General features: G+C 37.8%; 1 protein-coding gene across 1 annotated transcript; it reads left to right on the top strand.

Annotated features, from left to right (window-relative positions):
• LOC132063075 (ABC transporter B family member 25, mitochondrial) lies at nucleotides 1-24,136 on the top strand. The gene is made up of 19 exons (XM_059455506.1): nucleotides 1-624; nucleotides 879-1,065; nucleotides 1,270-1,331; nucleotides 7,114-7,157; nucleotides 8,250-8,352; nucleotides 8,467-8,574; nucleotides 9,679-9,762; nucleotides 9,862-9,922; nucleotides 11,356-11,501; nucleotides 11,589-11,705; nucleotides 13,227-13,312; nucleotides 15,929-16,017; nucleotides 16,731-16,786; nucleotides 17,737-17,817; nucleotides 17,907-17,972; nucleotides 18,069-18,161; nucleotides 21,111-21,175; nucleotides 22,235-22,370; nucleotides 23,399-24,136. Exons 1-19 carry the CDS (start codon nucleotides 163-165, stop codon nucleotides 23,537-23,539), a joined length of 2,187 nt encoding a protein of 728 aa, XP_059311489.1. The 5' UTR covers nucleotides 1-162; the 3' UTR covers nucleotides 23,540-24,136.

The following is a 24,136-nucleotide window of genomic DNA, read 5'->3' as shown; positions in this document are numbered from 1 at the left end:
CTCTATTCGGACATTGGGAAAAGAAGATGTACATTTCCAAAAAAATGGGCATTTGACACATCTCGGCCGTGTCGTGACGGCGGCGACTATTTTTTTATCTAAGTAATCGGAGACACATAGTTCTTATCTTCATTCTTCATCAACAACTACTGAGCTATAAAAATGCAGGGTAGTCTCTATTCCAGGTGTTTTAGGGCTGGGGGATTATTGTTCCAGAAAGCAGAAACCATGATTTTGAATTACAACATCCCTTCTCGCCCTTTACAACATTCACAACCCCCGACTTATCTCCTTCATCAATATCGCATCACTACAAGACATCTTTCAACTAATAAAAGATACCCACGGCATTCCACTTCTACTGGTTTCAGACAAATCAGGGCATTCGTTTCCGATTTCCCTGCCAAAAACCCTAAAGACCCTAAGGATGGGATGCCGAATGGGCATGCCATGTTTTCAACTAAGCCTGTGGTGAAGAAAGAAGAACCTGAAGCTGCTGCAAAAAGTGATCAAATATCTGATGCCAGAATCATAAGCACTCTGGCCAAATACCTGTGGATGAAAGATAATTTTGAGTTCCGCTTTCGGGTCATTGCTGCCTTGACTTTACTAGTTGGTGCAAAGGTGAGTCACCTGTATTTACTCTATTACGGTAGTGCGGATAATTCATTGATCCTTTAACTATGTCACCAATGTTTAGGTAGGTTTTGGGATTCGGACATTTGGGACCACGTATAGGAGTTAGTTGTGTTATTAATTTGTCATTATGTGGAGATTGTTGCCAAAACTTCCTTCTTCTTCTTTTTTTTTTTTTTTTTTGTATAAAGGGGATGGATATTGATCTTGCTGCTGATTAATTATTGCATTTCATGCGACAGGTTGTGAATGTTCAAGTCCCGTTCTTGTTTAAGCTTGCGGTTGATTGGTTGACAACAGCAACTGGCAATGCTAATGCTCTTGCTGAGTTTACTAATGCCAATTCTACTGCTTTGGCTCTTTTTGTAAGTCCTGCTGCGGTTTTGATTGGTTATGGTATTGCACGATCAGGGGCATCCGCTTTCAACGGTACTTCACACCTATGAAGTAATTGCTTGTGCTTGTCTTGACATTCTGAGTAACTAGTTTTTGTTCTTTCTTTTATTAAAAGATATCACTTTCATGCATAAACGGAAGATAGACATTTATTTCCTTTTCCTCATCAGCAAGTGCTTTAATTCTCTGCTCTCTTTTTATTTTTCTAGATGCCTTTATCTTTCTTTTGTGTTGCAGAATTGCGAACTGCAATTTTCTCAAAGGTGGCGCTCCGCACTATTCGGTCAGTTTCACGGAAGGTACAGAGCAGAATTTGTTTGCCTGCTTATTTTGCTATGTCTCTTTGGATTAGTCATCACTGATAGGAATCACAACATTTCTAGATTTTCTTGGGTAATTCTCGTAAACTTGACAGAATTCCGAGGGAGTGGAAGGTAAATTTGTGGGGGTATTGACCTGAATCCAGACTAATCGTAGATGGTGCGCTTATTGGATGATGGAATCCACTCTCTTATCTTTGGACAGATGTGTGAGATACTAAGGTGCTTACACTTTGTTGTCTGTGTCTGCAATGGCCTCTTGTCAATGAAAAACTATCACGATAGTATCTCATGCATTTGTCCAAAGTTCGGCTCTTTTGTTCTCAATAAAAGGAGAATATTGGTCTTTGTCACAGTCTGTAAGAGACCATTCATCTTGGATGTTTGTGTTAAGCATGCAATATAATTTGAGATGGGAAATTTACCCCTGATATTTATCGTGTGTCTACAGACCCCACTTGTGGGAATATACTGGGTATGTTGTTGTACAACTTGAAAATGTGGGCATTTCAAAGTGAGAAAATGAACTTAAGAAGTGTGAGGTGGAAGAGAAAATAAGAGAACTTATTTCCTCAAGTTGTTGGGGTTGAAATAACTATGTTTACATGTCCTAAAAAGGGAAGGAAATCAATACCTAATTATCATAGGTGTAAATTAAGCTACCTACTGTATTTACACATATTGTAGAATATTCACAAGGATTTTAACACTCCCTCTCAAGCTGGTGCATACAAATTATAAGTACCAAGGTTGGTACATATATAACTTATTCTAGGACGGGCTAGGGACTTCGGCAATATGTCTGCCGGCTGATCATTTGACCGCATGAACTTTTTGACGATGTCTCCTAAAATGACAATCAATCTCTATTTGTTTGGTCCTCTCGTGAAACCACTGGATTCGATGCAACGTGAAGTGCAGCCTCATTATCGCACACAAGTTCCATTTCCTTAATCTCCCCAAATTTCAACTTTTAATAGTTGTGTGATCCATATGAGTTCACATGTCGCCGCTGCCATAGCCCGATATTCTGCTTCTGCACTCAATCTAGCAATCACATTTTGTTTCTTACTTCTCTAAGACATCAAATTTTCCCAAACTAGACCATAATATCCAAAAGTAGATCGTTTGTTTAACCCTTCCCGTCTGCATTTGTATATCCAACAATCTTCTCATGTCCTCGGTCTTTGTGAACTAGTCCTTTCCTTGGAACAGATTTTGTATATCAAAGAATACGAATAACTCAATTCCAGTGACTGTCACAAGAAGAATCCAAGTACTGACTTACAACACTAACCAGGAAAGCAATGTTAGGTCGAGCCACAGTGAGATAATTCAATTTTCCTACCAGCCTCCCACACCAAGAGGCTTCCCCGACCATGTAAGAGCTTAACATTTGGATCCATTAGAGTATCAATATGCCTACATCTGTCATCCTAGTCTCCTCAAGAATATCAAGCACATGCCACGTCCTGTATAAAATGGCAGTTCCTGATTTAGATTGAGCAACCTCAATCGGGGAAGATCCTTAGTCTGAAAGTTATGAAAAAAGTGATGTTTCAACTTTGTAATTTTCTTGTCGCCATTGCATGTGATGTCATCAACGTAAACCACCAAGTACATGCACAAACCTAGAGCAGAGTGATGATAAAACACAGAATGATCAGCTTCACTTCAAATCATGCAAATTCTTAAATAATCATGACCATGCTCTAGTAGACTGCTTCAAGTCATAAAGTGCTCATCGTAGTCTCCGTACCATGTTACTAGACTCGCTGAGCAACAAAATCTAGTGGTTTCTCCATATATGCACCCATCTTCAAGATCCCCATGAAGAAAAGCAATTTTAGTATCCAATTGGTAAAGAGACCAATGGCAAACAACCATAGACAAAAAGACGAACTGAAGCAATCTTAGCCACAGGAGAAAAGGTAATCACCATAGTCAAGAAAAAAATCTTTGTATAACCCTTGCGACTAGTCGTGCCTTTAGACGATCAATCTGTTCATTGGAGCCAACCTTCACCATATATACCCAACCACGACCAATTGTAGACTTACCTAAAGGTAGAGGAACGAGCTCCCAAGTACCACCAGAGTATAAGATAGACATCTTCCCAATCATAGGTTGTTGCCAACCTGGATGAGAAAGAGCTTCACACCTTCACCTCTAGTCTTAGGAATAGAAAAAAATGATAGTGATGATATAAAAGACAGAATGGGCCGCTGACAAATGATAACTCAAACAAGTATAGCAGTGTTATTAAAGGCGAGCGCCTTCTCGCCTTTGGCGAGAGGCGAGGCAAGGCGTGGCTGCTGCGCCTTTCATGGCCATGGCGAGCAGACCTTCAAAAGGCGCGCCAATGGCGAGGATGGCGCCATGGCGAGGCGAGCAGCTAGGGTTTTAAAAAAAAAACAATTAAAAAAAGTGGAGGACTTAAATGAAGTGGAGGACTAAATAAAAATAGCAGCTAGGGTTTTTTGTTTGCCTCCTCCTCTCTTCTCCTTCAAGGTTTCAGGTATGTCTCTTTCTCCTTCTTCTTTTTCTTCAGTTCTTCTTCTTTCTTCCTCCTGTATTTTCGACTTCTGCTTCTTCATCTGTTCTTCTTCTTTCTTCTTCTTTTTTTCCGGCGACAACTGCCCTATTTCCGGCCACCTCTGTTTTTTTTTTTTTTTTTTGACTGATTCTATTCTCTTCTTCGTTTTCTGGTTTTTCTCCTCTGTTTTTTTACCCTCAGTTTTTTTCACCTCTGTTAATTGCTCTGTTTTTTTTCTCCTCTGTTTCTTCCTCTGTTTTTTTTTCTCTGTTTGGACCAGTGAGGCATTGGTTGTTTTGCTCTATTTTTTTCTGTTCAATAATTGTTTAAATTTTGTTACACAGTTATAAACAGTAGGTTCAAATTCAATGGAATCGTCGGACGCTAGCAAAAAAGACATAGGTTGGAATTATGGTGCCAAAGGCCCAACAAATGAGTCATTGACTCATTCAAGTTCTAGACTTTTAGTATCTACTATCTACTTTTAATTTTTGAATTGAAATATTTGCTAATATGTTATTGCTAGTGAGATTTTGATTATTTACATATGCAATTAAATATTTTAATTTTTTGGTATTTATTGGCGCCGCACTTCAAAAAGGCGAGCGCCTCGCCGCGCCTTAAGGCGAGGCAGGCCCTTGTCGCCTTAAGTCGCCGCGCGCCGTCCAAAACACTGAAGTATAGATAGGATGAGGGTTATGATAGAACGAAGACCTTTCTGAGGGGCAGTGGGAGAACTCTGTGCAGACAAGTCCATAACAAGTAAGGACTCTGGTGGCGGCCAAGTTGCGCGGACTCTTCATTTTTGCTACCGCACCCGTCTCGACATGGTGCGGGTGCGGGATACGTCTCGGATTCGGTCAATCAACTTCGGATACTTTGACCAGAATGCATGGACAAATTTGGGGGAACAATTGAGGTTTTGATTTCTCAAAATGAAAGATAAAACAAATTTAAGACATGGGAAATGGCATATTTGCAATATTATAGTCCTTTTGTCTCATATTCGGTGCTTCATGTTTCAGACCAAATAGCTCTAAGCAAGAATTCAAGGGGTTGTGTTCTGAGTTCTGACTTCTGGTAGACAGTAGCAACCATCTTTAATGAGAATTGGTGGAAGGGCTTGAACGTCTTTCCTTTCTCTTTTGAGGGGAAGAACCGGAGAGCTTGAAAGAAGAAGTTCGGGGTCTTTATAGCTGTATTTTTATAATTTGAGTTATCTTAGTTGAATCCCCACACCGGTATCCATATCTGGATCCGCACCCCCGAATCTTAAAATTTAGATTTTGCCAAATCCGACACTCGGATTCGTACCTGCATCGGATACCCGCACCCTAGTCCGAGCAACTTAGGGTGGCGAGCGTGAATAGCCAGTCCCGACTGAGGAGCATGGACGACGATGATGATAAGTTAAAAGTGGCGGAGGTGGAGTTGAGGATGATGGAAATGTAGAAGGTGGATTGGAAGGATAGACTATAGCGGGATCCCAAAAGATAATGGAACTGGTAAGACATCAAGAAATTTATAAATGTTCAGCAGAAGAGGATGTAAAGTAGGGTTGACCTTTAAAGAAAGTAACATCAACAAACATAAGATCTCGCCGGAGGTCAGGTGAGTAGCATCGATATCCCTTTTGTATCCTCGAATAACCGAGAAAGACACACTCCTAGAGTGAGGATATGGATGAAACAGGAGCTGCCAAAGACACGTGGTGGAAGAGAAAAGAAGATTGACTGAGGAAACAAAAGAGGGCAGAATGAAGTCAAGAACAATTCCAAGATCAAAGTAGTTGATGGAAACAAAACCAGATTCTGGAAAGATAAATGGCATGACGCTGGTACTTTGGAGAGTCTATTTCCAGATATTTACAGCATGGTCCTAGATCAGCAAAGGACTGTTGCAGAGTTGTGGACACCTCAAGGCTGGAATTTCACCTTTAGAAGACATATCAATGATTGGGAAATACAAAGAGGGGCTGATTTTTTCAATGCACTGGAACCAATTCAATGGACTTCAGATAGGGGAGGATGTTTTTTGCCTTTAAAGTTAGTGCAGCATATAGGATGATGAATCAATTGAATCAACAGATAACTAATTGGCCTTGGAAGCACATTTGGAGAACTAAAATTCCACACAAAGTTTCATGTTTTGTGTGGCTCTTAGTCAAAGAAGCAGTTTTGACACAGGATAATCTGATGAAAAGGGGGATGCCTTTGTGTTCTAGATGCTTCCTATGTGGAGAAACAGCAGAAACAGTAAATCATCTATTCCTTCACTGCAAGTTTACACAACAGCTCTGGAGAATATTCTTAGATCTTAAAGGTATATCTTGGACCATGCCTGGAAAGGTCTCGGAGGCTTTAAAGAGTTGGGGGCTTGCAAGCCAAGAACAGAATCAGATGGAGAATTGTCCCTGCCAGCATATGGTGGACAATCTGGAAGGAGAGAAACTCCAGGTGTTTTGATAGCATAGAGAATGGTGTGCAGAAGGTCAAGCTTAATTGTATCTTACTGCTTTGTTTTTGGTGTAATCAGGTCTACTCAGATGATACCGTTACTACCATTGATGTTTTGGATTCAATATAGCCTTAAAACATTAGTCTTGGAGTACTTTTGTAAATATGGTTTCAGTACACCCTATGTGCTGTTTTGCTCAAATGATATAGAATACAGTTACCAGTTTTAAAAAAAAAAGAGGGCGGAACCTGATTTCGAATGGCAGAGGAAGGCATACGCCGTTAATCAAATAACAAGATGTGAGTACTGTATCCCCCAAACACAGGCCTGTGCTTGTATGAGTAGGCTGCAGGCAGTCTCAATAATATGCTTATTTTTCTAAGGACAAGATGTCTGATGAAGAATTCCATGGAAAGACATAAATTGTTGAAATTCAGATGTTAAATATTCATGTGCATTATTACTACGAGAAGTGCGAATAGAAACATCAAACTAGTTTGGTATTTCCTCCAAAAGGTTTGAAATATAGAAAATAATTCAGAATGATTTTTCATTAAAAAAAACCAAGAACACCTTGAGTAATCATCTGGACACTACTGCTTTGGAAAAATATTCTGCATGTGTCCGTTAGTCCTTGTACGAACTCCAGATCGAGTTTAACTACTATATTAAAAAAATTGGTGTCCTTTGATGAGTGACCATCTTCTTACTGAACTTAATCTTCTGTTTTAATGTGTTGATGTACATAACAGGCCCTAATGTATGCAGGTCTTTTCGCACTTGCATGAACTCGACCTGCAATATCACCTCAGGTATTTCTTGAAACACCCTCTTAAGAAAGCTACTCTTCTTAACCTGATGATTATGCATATTCTATTCTAATGCATAGCTGTTAATTATGTTGCCTTTATTATTGCATTGCCTCAGAAATAGCATTTGCCGCACCTTTCTTCTCTATCCCCTTCTCCTTTAAATCCCCCATTCTCTCATGTTATTTGTCTTTAAATAGGAGGAACAGCCAAATTGTTGGCTCTCGAAAGTGATTAAAAGCTATCATACAGCATCTCTCTTGTTTCTGGGAGAAAGATCCCCTCATTTCTGACTTCTGCTGGCTGCAAACCCAAGTCTGTACTGTTTATGTCTATCTTCGACTCTATCTTTTAAAAGTTGAAATAATCATGTAGTTCTTTTTTATGTGTGGTATTTTATGCGGCTGGAGAAACTCAGTTACCCAGAATATTATACCAAAGCAAATGCTTCTGCACTTTATAAAATATTTCATCTTTCTATTGTAGAATCTATGGTACCAACGATTGAATAGAAGGCCTAAAGCTGTACCTGTTTCCATATCACATTCTAGCTTCAAAGGGACCAAAAAGTTCAAAAAAAGGAGAAGCAAAGATATCATGAGAGCAAATGTAGTTTGCTGTTCAACCAGCATTGGAAACAATTTTGTGAAGGCTATGCTTTAAAAGAACTCATTCTTATAATGACTTACATTAAGAACCTACATCCTTGTAAATGCGAACTTTTTTCAAGATTGAAGTCTGAGTGGATAAACTATGCAATTTGCCTTATCAGTCTAATAGTGTGTTTCCTTCAAAGAACTAGTTAAATAAACTTAGGTCTGTTTAATTCTATGTTAAGTTTCATCTGTTTGTGGCTTTGTCCTATATTGATTTTTAGTCTTTCCTGACGGAAAGGATGCAGGTGAATGGGTACCACATGTCACCAAAATAAGATGCTTATGACAGCGATTGTCTATAACTTTTTTGTTTGTTTGTTTTTTTTTTTTTTTTTTTAAATATCCCTGTGTTAAAATTTTATGTCATCAGTTGTGATATTGAGAAGGTGATTTGTTGAGTGTGATAGAGTTGCTTTTATATTCTTCTTGCATTCTGCAGTCGAGAAACAGGTGGTCTTAATCGGATTATTGACCGTGGTAGCCGAGCTATCAATTTTATTCTTTCATCAATGGTATTCAATGTTTTCCCGACGATATTGGAGGTATATAAATTTTTTATTTCCATCATTCAAAGGTAGCAATTTTATTTGATGAAAAATTCCTACTCATGTTGCTTTTAAGTATTACTCCAACTGTTTTAACATGAACCTTTTCAGATATCAATGGTATCAGGTATACTTGCATACAAGTTTGGAGCACCCTTTGCATGGATCACTTCACTGTCAGTGGCTGCATATATCGCTTTCACCTTGAGTATTACCCAGGTTATCTACGTGCTTAAACCCATCTATCCTTTGGCTTGGCTTTGTCTCTTATTTTGGGTTTCATGCCCCTCTACCTCTTTTAGTTATTCATTGGTCATACTGGCAGTGGCAGCTAGGTGCTAGCTGATGTATCAGTGATACGAATCGAATTGGGGAAGAACCAATTCAATCCAAAAACGCGGAATTTAAAGATACGAAGAAAAGGGGATGAGGAATAGAGGATAAAAGTAAGACCCAATTAGGGCGAATTTATGGACAAACCTAAGTATATTAAACTTAGACCCTTCCAATTGAATCCGATCCTAAAAGAACCACTACTATTTGACACTCAAGGCAAGAGATTCAATTTGAATCCACAAATGGCAATCTCTTCATGAATATCAATGGACATAAAAGGTTCACAAACCAACAATGGATTCCACCATCATATTGACTAAAATAGCCCTAGAATCTACCTAACAATCTATCACTCAAAATATGAGTATCTCTCAAATATTCATCATCAAAATCTAAGTAATGAAATGAAAGACAAGCTATATATACAAGCTAAGTAAAGAAGACTAATAGGCAATTATAATGCTACCCTTAATGAAGTAAGGGCCTTGTTTGGCTAGTCTTCTTATTATAGTCTTCAATTCAAGAATTGGCCTTCAATGGCCAAACACGCCCCTCCTTGCATAGATGGCCCTCTAATCAACCTTGCATGCATGGCCTTCTTGCAAGCATAACCTTCCTTGCACAAATAGCGAACTCCCGATCTTGTCCAAGTTTGCAGGTGTAGCCAATTTGCAGAAATGTCCCTATTTGCACGTTTGGCCACTTTGCGCATTTGGTCCCCTTTCTAGTAGCTTCTTCTTCAATCAACTCCCAAGCCATCTCCCACACATCATAGGCCTCATTGTGGGGCTTGTATGGGCCTCCAAAGGCCTTCAACTCCATCCTTATCATCCATGCCGCTTGTAGAGCTTGAAGTTCCATATCTAGGCCTTGGATGTAAGTCTTGAAATGAGGTGTGCCAAGTAGGATCATATCAATCAGTAACTTTTAATGAGTCCGGCTTCAAGTATCTTTTGTCTAAACTTCCTGTTATTTTGTATGTTACAGTGGCGAACTAAGTTTAGGAAGGAGATGAATAAAGCTGATAATGATGCAAGCACAAGAGCAATAGATTCACTTATCAATTATGAGGTAAGCTTGTGTTTTGATGTACCATGATTAGCTTATTTATTCATCTAGTTTCTGATGTGCAATACACTTGATTGTGTTGGCAATTTTCATTTTATTCAGACTGTTAAGTACTTTAACAATGAGGTCTTTGAAGCTGAGAAGTACGATCACCTTTTAAAGAGTAAGTTGTATTGACTTATGCTTTTTTTCTCGTCATTAAGCTCTTCTGCACTATTATGTTATGGTGTTAAGTTTTGTATATGTTGGGTGAATCAGATTGCATCAGCTGTGGTAACATTTGACACGGTTTTTGGCAATTAGCTTAACTGTAAAATTTCAGGTGGACTTTATAATGATTTATAATTTCATGAAGAAGAAATGTCTTCTCTGTATTTTTTAATGATTTTACATCTCATGAGAATTAGTACTTATACAATGAGTCCTAAGACTATATAAGGAAAGATCCTTGAAAAAAAAAAAAAAGACTAAATAAGGAAAGATGATACTTACACAATCAATTACAATAGAGTAGAACCAATCTACTCCTATAGTTAAGCTAGGAAATCGCTAATCAATCAAGCAACACTCCCTCTCAAATTCGTGCAAGGATGTCGTATTTTGTATTGCATGTTCAAGTCGTTTAGCGCATTCCCTCCTAGTGGTGTAGGTGGTGGTGGGGTGACGGGAAGAGAGAGAGAGAGAGAGAAAGGAAAGGGAAAGAGAAGATGGTGGTGGAGGTGATGATGACAATGGTGGTGGGGAGAGACGAGGAAGGAGGAACAAAGGGTGATTGGTGGTAGAGGTAGGGCCAAGAAGGGAGGAAGGAGGAACAAAAAAAATTTAAAAACTCAAAATTAGGGGGAAGGGTCAAATTTTCCCTCGAACCATGCGAAAGGTCAAATTTACCCCCGAACTATGCGAAAGGTTCAAATTTACCCGTAATTGTGTAATGGGTGGCATCACCGGGTGTTATGCTTCCACCATTTAAAATTAAGGGGAAATTTGCTTAATTTCGCATAGTTCAGAGGCAAATTTGTCGTCAACTAGTTACGGGCATATTCACCCAACTATTAACGAAGGGCAAATCTGTTCTATTTTGCATAGTCCAGGGGCAAATTTGACCCTTTTCCCTTTAGCTAATTTTATATCCCACGAGAAATAGTACTTATACAATGAGTCCTAGGACTAAATAAGGAAAGGCAATAATTACACAATCAATTACAATATTCTAGAATCAATCTACTCCTATGATTGAGCTAGGAAATCGCTAATCAATCATTCAATCAACATTTCATGATAAAGAAAAACAGAAATCATTGAACTTTATGAAGTTTCACAGAATGGTGATACCATGTCTACATGGCTTCCCTTCAACAAAACATGGGTTGCCTCGCACCTTATCAGAAAAATAGAAACATGGGTTCGCTTCACTGTAAGTGTACCTTTGATCTGGAATCTAGCGATGAGGCAGCAGAAGAATATGCTCGTTCTCCCAGTGGTTTAAAAACTATTATATGGTCATTGGCTTATGATATAAAAAACTTTGAGGTTACATTGTTCCTCTCCATTTTCATATCTAGGAATAAGCAATCATGATAATGTTGTTGTCTCCAGGATACGAAGATGCTGCCTTAAAGACACAACGTAGTCTTGCAATGTTGAACTTTGGGCAAAATGCAATATTCAGCATAGCTCTCTCAGCTGCTATGGTTTTATGTTCGAATGGGATTATGAATGGCGTCATGACTATTGGTGACTTGGTAGAACTTTCTCTAATTACCTTAGCGGAGTGATTATCTTTTTCCGCAGTGCTAGCAGTTTAATAAGAAATATTACTATTTTGATAGGTCATGGTAAATGGGCTGCTGTTCCAGCTATCGCTTCCGCTGAATTTCCTTGGTAGTGTATATCGTGAGACTGTACAAAGTCTAGTGGACATGAAATCAATGTTTCAGTTACTAGAGGTATCATCCAGCTTCCGTGATATCATTGCTGTTTTGTTTCATTTGCTAGATACATTTTTGATATGTAAAAGATTATAGAGGAAACTGTTAGCAAAGTGACATCAAACTTTGGAGCAGAAAACATAACCTGCAGACGGTTGTAAGATTTGTGGTATCTAATGGTGCCTCTGGAAGCCTGCTTCCTAAGTTCATAATGAGATATTGTACCTCATATTGTCTCTCTAGGGGTCTGGCTGATTTATTTCTGCAGCTTAAAAGAATTGGACATACAGGCATTATAATATATCTTACCAATCAGGATAGGATCTGAATGATGATAAAGTTGGCTCTTTTATGGAGTAATCACTTCTTTCATTCTCGTCTGCTGTGGTAGCAAGCACTATCTCTCTTTAGTTCGTCCACTCTTGCTCTGATAGATTGATACATCCGCTCTCTCTTGTGTATCTCTTTGCTGACATAGAATATTCTGCTCAAACTTAAGTAGCTGGAGGTGTTGAAAGCGCTTGATGTCTTGAGGCCTAGTCTAATATCCTCACATCTTCTGCTCTCTTTGACAATTAAATGGAAATTGTTATAAAATAAATTTATCTCCCCCAAACTGAATTAAGTTGCACAACTACTGATCGAAATGATAAAAGGATGTCGTATTCTGAGGGGATTATTATTATCTTGTGAATTATTTGATGTGTCCACTTGCGATATATTTTGAATATTTTCAGCTTTTCTAGGAAGCAATGGGTGGTCAATAGGGATTGGTAAACTAATGCCCTTCTTTTGCGTTGTCCATTATCCTGTTCAGTGTTCTCTTTGATAAATCAATAGAAATTTCATTAATCTGCACCAATATGATACCAAAGGCTCCACCTTATCAAAAAAAAAAAAAAAAAAAGAAAAAATAGAGTGATGCCAAAGGCTCCATGGGTACAAGTATTAAACATTTAGTTTCCAAACATATAGCCACATATATCTTTATCCATTGCAGCGTCTGTATCACTCTGATAGCAGACCTTGATGATACAGAAATGGTGATTTGGCTACAAACACATTTGCTCAACCTGCCATGGCATGTCCTTGCTAAATTGAACTATCATTATTCATGTCATAAGCAACAAAAAGAAGGGAATGACCACCAGAAATGCCATTTTTTCTGATATAGAATTAATTCATTTATATGATAGTGATAAGTTACATGCATGTTTTGAATCATTTGGTTGGAAAGGATTAAGAGGTGTTTTGAGAATCATAGAGTAATGCAGCTTTTGTAAAGAGTAGATGTCTTCAAAATTTGTGTTTTTGGTGTAAGGGAAACATAGTACTTGAGATCAGTTTTGTGGATTTCATAGGTGTTTTGGCTCTGTAACTCTTACAGCTTTGCTGTAGCCTGTGTTTCTTTGAGTTCCTCCTTGGCGATCCTCTAATGAAGTCTATTTTAGCTTATCAAAAAACAAAAACCTTACGTGCATGTTCTATATGTCGTGCATATATATAAATGTTTTGAGCAGATCTTTGAATAACATACAGGAAAGAGCTCAAATCAGAGATGCAGCCGATGCAAAATCTCTCAAGTTAAGCGGGGGTAGCATTCAATTTGAGAATGTTCACTTCAGGTGCATATCAAGTTCTTTCTTCTTTTGATATTTTCTGAATGAATTATGGTTTTTTAGAATAGTTATAGCTTTCCTTAAAGCACATGTTTTCACTCAATCATACAGTTTGTACGCATTCTATGTATATATAGATAGGTAGACATGCAATAGCAAACATTCTGGTGTGGTGATAGACACGCATTATCAAACATTCTGGTTGGTGATCTCTGGTATACTCTAAAGAAAATTGAGTGTTTAATCCCAATCAGGGTTAGACTGGTGACTTGATTGAACTATGAGTGGTTTCATCAATTTAGCCCTGCAATGATACTATCGCGTGGTGCTTTGAGCATTCTTGCTTGTCGATTACTGCAATTTGTATTCGAGGCTACTTGTGATTGGGTTTATTCTTAATCGTCATATTTACCTGATGTTTTTTTTTTTTTGGATAGGTATAATTCATCTGATGTTTGCTTGTAGCTTCTTTTATGAAACAAGTGCTTTTAGAAGCAGTATCATCGTCAACATTTTCTAACATCCCCACTAATTTTATGTCTCTATTCTACATGCCTATAGCTATTTGGTTAGACGAGAAGATGTTGAAGGATTTCTTGTAGGAAGAAAGGAGGGGGGTAAAAATTTTATTTGGTGGATTGGAAGAGAATTTCATTTCTCTTGACGGATCTTAGGGATACAGAGATTTTCTACTTCTATTTGATAAGTTAGTGATGTTATCAATATAATGGGATAAGCCATCGCAAGTGGTAGAGAATCTACACGAAAATCAAGTTCTCTATTAAGACAACCCATTTCATCAATGACCCGCATCTCTTGGGTGCTCCAAAAGTGTAAAAGAAACAAAAGTTTACCATAATTTGTGCAAAGACATTCTTTGCTCCCTCAAAGTTCTCATGTTTCACTCTTGGAAGAGTCCATATGAGTGTGAGTGGCGCTACATTCCATGGCCACCATCTTCTTTTCCTACGTCTAAATGCCCGACCTAACATGGCATCCTTAACTGTAGCTGACATCACCCACTGCTTCGACCTTAGCTGCTTCACTGCTTTATGCACTAATAGGTGATTGGCATCCTCTCCCGTCAGGCATCAGCTTGCACATGTAACACCAATATAGAATTTCTATCGTTTAACGTAACGTTGATGTAAAATGGTTGTGGATATTCACCCATGAGGAAACTGCTACTTCCTCCGTGCAATTTATGTGGCACACTTTCCTTTTTAGTCTGTCCCAAAAAGAATGTCATCTTTCTATAGTTAGAAACAATTTAACTTTAATTTCTCTTTTACCCTTAATGAAATGATTCATAGCCACACAAATCGCTAAGGTTTGTTTTAGACCACAAATTTCAAGAATCTTTCTTTCTTTCTTAAACTTTGTGCCAAGTCAAACGGTGCCACATAAATTGGGACAGAGGGAGTATATCGTAAGGTAATAATTGCTAAATGTAGCACGGTTAGTAATGGCTGGTTCTCAAGTGAAACAATGCAGTGCATATGGTAAGTGTACGGAAGGGGATTATTGAAGGTTTCTATGTCGGTGGAATACATTGGGTTTGTGGTTGTAATAGCACAAGAGTTCTCTTTCGGAAGGAGTTATGGTGTGGCAATACTAGCCTGGAGTAAACTCGCCATGCCAGTGGATTGTTTGAAAAGGGAGGATCAGGGAGTTGGATGAGATATCATCGAGTGCTATAGGGAGGGAAAGCTGTAATGGAGGGAAGGGGGATGAAGAATGTTTTGCTGTAGAATCGTGCTACAGGGAGTTCATGGAGGAAGTGGAGAAGAAAGGCGTTGGAAAAGGTGTGGGCAGTAAAGCCCGGAAAAAAGTAGCTTTTTCACATGGTGTATTGTAAGGGATGCTACGTTGACGGTGCATGAACCTAACAAGGAGGAGGAGGATGAGGAGAATCATGGTTAGTTGGTGTTATTTGTGCGAAGGAAGTGGCTAAAATGCGAACGCATTTGCATTGCAAAGTTACTTAATTCTTGTGAATCTTGCATATTCATTGTTCAATTTGGCATGGGTGTTACCAAGCACTGTTGAAAAGACATTCACAAGTTGGAGTCTATGCAGATTGAGGGAAGAGTGGAGTGCTGTCTGGAGGACCATCCTGTTTCTGTAATGTTTTGGACAGTGTGAATGATAGAATAGAAGCTTGCTCCATGATATGGAAGGGATATGGACAAGATTTCTTAATTCATGTATCAGACAATTGACTAATTTTTCTACTCATAGTCATTGATCATACTGCTTCTGCTCATACAAGCACTCTATGATGTCCTAAAGCAAAGCACATGTTATGGGCTCGTTTACAAGTCTTTCTAGCTAGCAATGCTGCTTAATGCTTTCCAAGTACTTTGGAAGTAGGAGCTTTCCAAATCACTTCAGGTTCTGCAGCTTTTGTTGTTAGGTTGATTGCACAGCTGCTGTTCTTCGTTTAATTTGCAGTTCATTATGATGTATAATTGTTTAAAGTAAATATGCTTGCTTGCTTTCCCTACTGTCCAGACCCCACATGGTGGGATTCTACTGGGCTTGTTGTTGTTGTTGTTGCTTTCCCTACTGTGCCACCTAATGGACTAGTGAATATGCTTGTTCTTTCCATTGTTTTCATAGTTATTTGACAGAAAGGAAGATTCTAGACGGGATTTCTTTCATTGTCCCAGCTGGAAAAAGTGTAGCTATTGTAGGAACGAGTGGCAGTGGTATGGTTTGTCATTTTCCTTATTCTGTTTCAACCTTTCATTCTTAATTTATCCATTTACTTTGAATTTAATTGCTCTGTGATCTAGCGACTGTTCCATTTAGGCTTTATTATACTGCATATTAAGCAAAAGCAAGTCATCTTAGTTAGCTAATCTAACAGGCATGAGATAAAAATGCGTATCTGAGTAGTACAGTAAAGATCTTAGGATGGCAGCACTTAAAGGAACCAATATGTGGCATAGGTTAGTCTTGTTGCTGAAGCCCCTAGGGTGCATAAATGAGGGATAAATTTTGAAGTTGGATAGCTAGAGATGCTTCTGTAAGTTTTTTATTATATGCCCCTCTCTTGATCGAATTGTATGTGTGTTTACTTGTTGAAGTTTGACCAATATGATACTATGGTGTAGAACTTATGCTGAAAACAACTGAAAAGGTTGTTTTTGTTTTTTCTTTTCTCTTTGTTAGCTTTCTGGAAGCGTCATTCTTTCTATCTAAATATGGGCCTGCCCCAGATCCTGACCAATATATGAGATGCCTCTTAGCTGACTGTAGGATACAGCCCTTTTAAAAGGCACTATAAATATTCAACTGTGCTATCTCATTGCCTGTTGGAATTTGGAAGTTTTGTGTTTAACCTAGGGATTCCATACAGTTTGTTATTGTTTATGCTACTTTTTGCAAGTCCTCATCCACATATTACTTTCTGTTGTAGGCAAATCAACCATTCTTAGATTGCTCTTCAGATTCTTTGACACCCATTCCGGAAATGTAAGATTTAAAGCTTTCCTCATTATCTTTTTTTTTTTTTTTTGGGGTAAATACTGTGGAATCGTAGCTATATATGCTCAGTTACTACTTAGTAGAGGCCAAATCAATGAATTGAGATCAGGTTTCATATTGTTTGGGCCTGCTTTTTCATCACAACGTTTGAGAGCCTTACAGTGTCTCTCATCATATTAAACTTGGATGCCTGCCCTAGCAATTTAAGGGCCTGTTGGTTTGCACTTCTTTCACCTTATAGAATTAGAAAGTCAGATCAGTTTCCTGGCTAATCTTTTCCGGAAGTATTTATTTTTCAATTATCTATGATCGCTTTTGAAAACTGACAAAAAATCCTTAAATGGTATGCATGATAAGGAAACTGGTGTTTTAGCATATATCTCCAGAGAGAAGACCGACTGACAATTACTACAAATAGTATGTTGACAAACAATTGGCTGAATTCTGTTTGCAGTGTTTGTCAAACTGCTGATTAGGGACTGTTATTGCAATGGAATTCTCATGGCATATAATTTTTAATATGTGAGAAGGAATCTGACCAATGTCCTGATCAATCTTTGTCCATGTGCTTGATAAGCCCTATTTTTTGAGGTTGCACTTTCATGTACTGTTCATAAACTGGTTTGCAGATTCATGCGCGGTGAAAGTTCATCATTTTATGTTCACAATATCAGGGGATGGGTTTCATCATACTCCACATAATCATGCTGATCCTGTTTCACTGGTGTTTATGCGATTGAAAAAATTAGACACATAAAAAGGAAGTGAAGAAATGTTAGTTTTGGTTAAACATGGATACAAACTTGAAAACCTGTGTGTGGTGGTAAATGTTCTCATTTAGATGATTGTACATGGGAACGGTGAATTTACATTTCAGGCAGAAGTTCTCTTCTTTTTGTCAGATATTTAGAGTTTTTATGGCATTTTGCTGTTGGCAGATAAGAATAGATGGTCAAGATATTCGGGAGGTTACTCTTGAGAGTCTTCGGAAATCTATTGGTGTTGTTCCCCAGGATACTGTAAGTTGTCATAAGTTATCAAGCTTAATATTCAGCATGGTCCCTGAAAAATGTGTGGGTTGAAAACAACCATTTCTTTGTTTTTCCAGGTTCTTTTCAATGATACTATATTTCACAATATTCACTATGGACGGCTATCTGCCTCGGAGGAGGAGGTCTGTTAAGAATTTGGTACTTGCTTCTCTTTCTACTTTGGCAATTCTTACATCATCTGACTCTCCCCTGTTATCAAAATGAAATGGTTCATTAAGGTGTACATTGCTGCTCGACAAGCTGCAATCCATGACACTATTATGAAATTCCCGCAAACGTATGCTACAGTGGTGGGAGAACGTGGACTGAAGGTGAGTTTTTTCAGTCCCCCATTTTTCTCTATTTATGTGCAGGAGCATGTCTTTGTGACTTTTAGGCCTATTCTTTGCCCCGCCTCGATCATGTTGAAGTTTATCCATGTAGGTAGGACATGGAAGGGTAATCATGTCATAGTTGACGCAAAATCATATACATCACTTGTTAAGATAACCCATGTGGATAGTAGGTTGAAAAGTGATGTTCTTATAGTTGTATGTAAAGATTTATTAGTACAATTCATCGACATTTTCCATTTGGATTTGAAGTTATAGTTTCTGGTTATCTAGAGTCGCAAGCATACATTTCAGATTAAAACCAGACACTCTCTACTTCTGTCATGATCATTTTCGTAACCCAATTATGTATGAACGAACCGTTACTAGTGTGGGTATAATGGTAGGAGATACAATTGAGTTTCAGCAGTAGTGGGTTTTACAAAAGAGATTTGCATTAAGCTTGTACTTATTTTGTCCGAGTTAAACAATATACATGATAGGGTCATGGTGTTTGGTACTTGCATATAATGTTGTGTTAATTGACGAAATCAACAAGGGTGTCAACCAAAAGCTTAAATTATGGGAGTCACTCAAGAATAAGGGTTTCAGGATAAGTAGATATTGAATATATTGAGTACCAGTTTAACCAGAGAGAAATAAGATGAATTAGAGGGGATTGTGGTGACGAAATGCAAAAATCTCAGATATCTAGGTTCGATATTTCAGGAGAATGATATGATGGAATAAGATGAACCATACAAAATTTAAAATAGGATAGTAAAGTAGAGAAGTGCTACAGGTTATACGATAGGACGATAGATAAGGGTGTTAAATGGGTGGGTTGGGCTAAATTTGGGCATGTCAAAATGAGCTGAGTTAATATATTGAGTTAATATATTGACGTGTTATCAACCCACCCAATTGTTACTTCTGCCGAGATGGGTTGGGTTTAAGACCCGCAAACTATCGGCCATAGCCCAACCTACCCAACTCTTACGTACTTTTAATTTTTTTGTTTGTTTTCTTAGATTTTGTTTAATTACCAAATAAAACTAACAAAATTTCTTGGGAAATTTTCAAAAATATACGGCTCTTGAAAATATATACGCCACGTAGCCCAATACACAATATTATACAACATTATACACGGGGGGAAAGCATTATACATAATGTACCAACCTTGTATAGAAGTGTATAATAGTGCATAAATGGTGTTTATACACAAATATTGGCTAAATCGCGTGTTTATACACAAAATATGGGCCACATGCCGTAAATATTTTCAAAAATATAGTGCGTAAATTTCCCAAACTTTTTTTTTCATTTTGTTATGGCTATGTATTACATATCAAACAATTTTTAAAAAAAAGGTTTTTGACATGGTTTCTCATGGGTCAATCTGGGCTAGATATTTAAGCCTAAATCAGCCCCACTTTTAGATTGTCTAATTTGGGCAGGTCAAAATGGGTTGAATTACTAAATGAGAGTTTGGGCGGGTTGGGTGCGTCATGTTTTCTTTGCTTATATTGCCACCTCCTAGGATACCTACCAAAGTGAAAGGCAAGTTTGATAGAACGGTTGAAAGACCAACAATGTTGTATGGGAGTTAATGTTGGGCCTCTAAGGTCCAACATATGTTGTAGGCATGCGGATGTTTAGATGAATGAGGGTCGTACAAAATCAACCAAGATTATAAATGATGACATTCGTCAAAAGGTGCAAATAGCACACGTGGGATAAGATGGTTTGTCATGTTCTACATCGATCTGCAAATGTACCGGTCCATATGTGTGAAAGCATGGTAATTGAGGGTGTCAAAAGAGGACGAGGTAAGCATAAAACTACGTGGAAGCAGTGTTATCAAAGGCGACTAACCCCTGAAGCGAGGCACCAAACATGTTGAGCGCTTTGTCCCGCTTAATGTTCGCATTGGAGTCGTATCAAGGCTTTAAGACATACTTTTTCTTTCCATCTAGCGTCTCCTGAAGATGCGACACTAAACAATTGATATTTCACTTGATCGTTATTTTTTTCTTAATATTTTTGTTCATATATATGTTATTTATGCTTATTGTTACTAGTCTTGGACTAAACATATGTGTTTGTATTTTTCTTCATTTGCGCTTTTTTTCATTAAAGCCCACATTTTATTTTCGCTTTGCGCTTAAAGCCCCAACAGGCCTTGCAGCTTTTTGTGCTTTCCGCTTTTAATAACATTGCATGGAAGAAATTGCTTCAAAGACCTATAATCTCTTGGAATGCAAACAAACTTAGCAAAGACTAATGCACAGTAGAAGAAAGAGACTCCTAAAGGGGATATCATTTAATGGGGATAAAGACTTAGAGCCTGTTTGGATTGGCTTATTTTAGGTGCTTTTAAGCCAAAATAGCTTTTAAGCACTTTTGTAGTGTTTGGGTAAAATAAAAAAGTGCTTTTAAGCACTTGTTTTTAAGCCAAAATGACAAAAATAAGCCAAAAGTCATAAGCTACAATTCCTAACTTATGGCTTTTGGGTTATAAGTCAAAAGCCTTCCCATCCAAACGGGCTCTTAGTCATGTGGGCAGGCTTACTTTAATTTAGGTCCAATATTTGCTAGGAGTTTATTGATCTTGTTAAAAATTTGTATGCAGTAGAAGATGTTGAGAACTTCTAGTGTCAGAGAACTAAATTATTGAATATTGAATTGAGACAGCTCTAAATGGAGCACCATGAACAGTGAATATCGGTATAGCCAGTCCAACAAACTTGGGATTGAGGTATTATTGTTGTTATAGCGAGGCAGAAAAATACGTGATAAATCATTTTAGGATTACATAGCACTCCGTCCAAATATTCATTCTTTTTATCACAGGACTTGCTTTTCAATTCTTTTCTGTTTTATAAAGTCATATATGCCTCTGACTACATTCTGTGACATCAGTCTTTCTTTTTCCATCTCCTGCAGTTAAGTGGTGGCGAGAAGCAAAGGGTTGCACTAGCGCGTGCATTCCTTAAAGCACCTGCGATATTGTAAGTTCGCCTGTCACCCTAGTATAATGAACTTGTGTTGGCTCAGGGATCTACCTTTACTTCATTTTCTGTATGTGCTCATAAATTAGTCCTTAGTTTCCAACTAAAAGAACCACAGTTTGTAGATCTTTACAGAATTATAATATTTGTTTAGTGCAGTCAATTTCAATTATGAGGATTAGGTATCTGAGATAAATAAGAACTTTTTGAAAAGTGTCATTCTTTGCTGTTCACTGTCAGAAAAAGTTTCCGCAACATTTGGGGTCAAAGGTCATTTCCAGGAAGATCAAGATGCGTTAAGGTCGATTTTATTACTTTGGATTAGTTGTTTCGAGCAATTTGGCAGATGCTACAAAGATTCATGTTCCCTTAAATCATCTCTTTTCTTGGTGTCTATACAGCTTCATCTCTTTTCGATTGCTTGACTTAACCCAGAGCGTCTCTCTTACCTTCACAACACACATTTAACAGCCTTGTCTCCTGTGTTTAATTTCACCTTCTCTTAGTACTGGCTTATAGACCTGTATTTTGCTCAGACGGCTCATTAAAGGCATGTTGCGAGAACCTTTTGCTCTGACAACTTACCAAGATATCCTCTTTTTAGAATGTAAAAATGCTTAGGCCATGTTCCTAGCCCGTCTTTTATGTAAACAAAATCGGATGTCTCTTTTTTGTTGGTTCTGCCTATCTTCCCAGAAGTGCATTTTTTCTCCATTCATTGAAGTACTCTTTTCTTCACCCACATATAAATACTGTGTTACAGAGAGCGTATATTTGCATCATTTGTCATGATAATTGCTGCTTCTATTTTAGTTGCTCAGTAAATCGCCGTCGTCAGAATCTTGAGTTGATAGCACTCTAATGTTGTGTTTAGGCCTTACGTTAACCTGGGAATAATCTTGGGCTGATTATCATGTTAACTGGAGGTTAATGTTTTCAAACCAGGCAGAAAGGCTTTGACTGACCTACTAATTGAGAGGGGTTGTTGTCGATTTCCATTCTTTATCCTTTGTTCTTCCTGTAATAAATTGTTTATTACCCTTTTTCCTTCTCTGTTAGGCTTTGTGATGAAGCCACGAGTGCACTTGACAGCACGACAGAATCAGAAATATTAAGTGCTTTGAAGTCTCTAGCAAATAATCGGACCGCAGTTTTTATTGCCCATAGGCTCACTACAGCTATGCAATGTGATGAGGTATGTGTTCTAGTAAATTTCGTATTGAGTACTCATTCTCCAATATTTATTCTTGTAACTTCATTTTGGAAAAATATACCGAGTTTTCTTGAAGTTTGGTATAATTTAGGTGCTCTCCTGAGATATGTCTTTTGACAAGTCCAGAGGTGAAATTATTGTGCTCATCAAATATAATATTAATTAGAGTTCAGGTTATCAAAAAAAAATTGATTAGAGTTCAAGATGTGGTAGTGAGATGTAGAAATTCAGTATTCCATGCATCTTTTATGTTAGATAGATATCCCCCTTGTCCAATTAACCTACTTCCTATTCTTGGGTTGTCCCAAAATTATATCCACGCTCGTAAAAGTGAGTTTTTCTCTGCACTGATACTTCATAATACTCTATTATTAAAGTAACTCTAGGACCCTGTCTTATTGCGAACTCTATCTTATTTCTTAAAAAAGTTAAACCGTTTTACCAACTTTTACTGGCATACAATAAAAATCATTGAACGATCGTGCCTAAATCAAATTGACACCAACTTTGGGACATAAGGAAATTGTATGTTAGGAAATAGATCAGACGAACCATTGGCATAAAGTGAACAATTCAGGATGGTAGGACTACATTACTTTGTTTTTTAGTGGCTGGCGTATAACATGTTTCGCAGAGTTTCATCAGAATTGTGCAGTTACAAAATATTCTCTTCTTCTAACTTATTTCATCAGACGTGTGGTTACAAATTTTTCTTTTCTTCTTGGACCTTGCAAAACCACAATGATGTTTACTGTCTATCGGCTAAGAATATAGTCCTTTTTGTTTAATGCGAAAAGTTATTATAATTAATAGACAACAATAGGTTATAAGCTGTTTAATGATATCACAAATGCGAAGTGTTGAATCTGATCTTGGGTCGGCAGTTCCAATTATTGTGGTTCAAATGTGTTGTATCCTGCTATTTGTAAAGTTGAACTTACTCTTTAGTTTTTTCACTAGTTGATTACACTTGATAATATTTATATTGGATATTTGGTTCTGATTATCAGATCATAGTCTTGGAGGATGGGAAAGTGGTGGAACAAGGGCCACATGAATTTCTTCTATCAAGGTCAGGGAGGTATGCACAACTTTGGTCACAGCAGAACACGGTGGATGGACTTGATGCGGCCATCAAGTTAAACGCATGAATATGCCCTTTCTGTTGTTTCAGCAAAAAAACAAATTACGACTTCACCAGCTACTTCGCCCAATCGTCTCACTTCTTTCTTCAGTTCCAATAAAGGATATAAATTTCTGATTTGCACTTTCATCCTCTCCATATTTGATGTAGAGGGACAGGATTTACTTAGATTCTATTGGACAGAGAAGCAGTTCCCAGACTGCTAATATGAAGGAAGAAAGAAATTCACGGTTCTCCCCATTTCCTGCTTTATGCGCTTCTTGTGAGGATGGAACAGGTCAAACTAATCTTCTCAATGATTATATTTTGGACTACAGTCATCTTGTTTTGTTAGTGGCGGTGATGTTAGCGACGAATCGGAAGCACCTATGTAGTATATGTACTGTTAAAGTGCAGTGTTCACTTTGTTATTTTTGGAGAGTCAAAGATAATGAAGTTTAGGATCCCCTAGCTTGCTGATAAGATCCATTCTTTGGACTTTGTAGTGGATGCTATACTTTGTGTATATTTCCACAAACACATTAAATTGTGTTAACATCTTAAATGTCACTTACCCTCTTATGGGGTAACACACTGTTAGTGAAGGCTTCTTATATTGTCTTTA

Source organism: Lycium ferocissimum, chromosome 7, assembly GCF_029784015.1.
Source record: "Lycium ferocissimum isolate CSIRO_LF1 chromosome 7, AGI_CSIRO_Lferr_CH_V1, whole genome shotgun sequence".
In the NCBI taxonomy this organism is placed as follows: domain Eukaryota; kingdom Viridiplantae; phylum Streptophyta; class Magnoliopsida; order Solanales; family Solanaceae; genus Lycium; species Lycium ferocissimum.
This window is presented reverse-complemented; position numbering and strand designations above follow the sequence as displayed.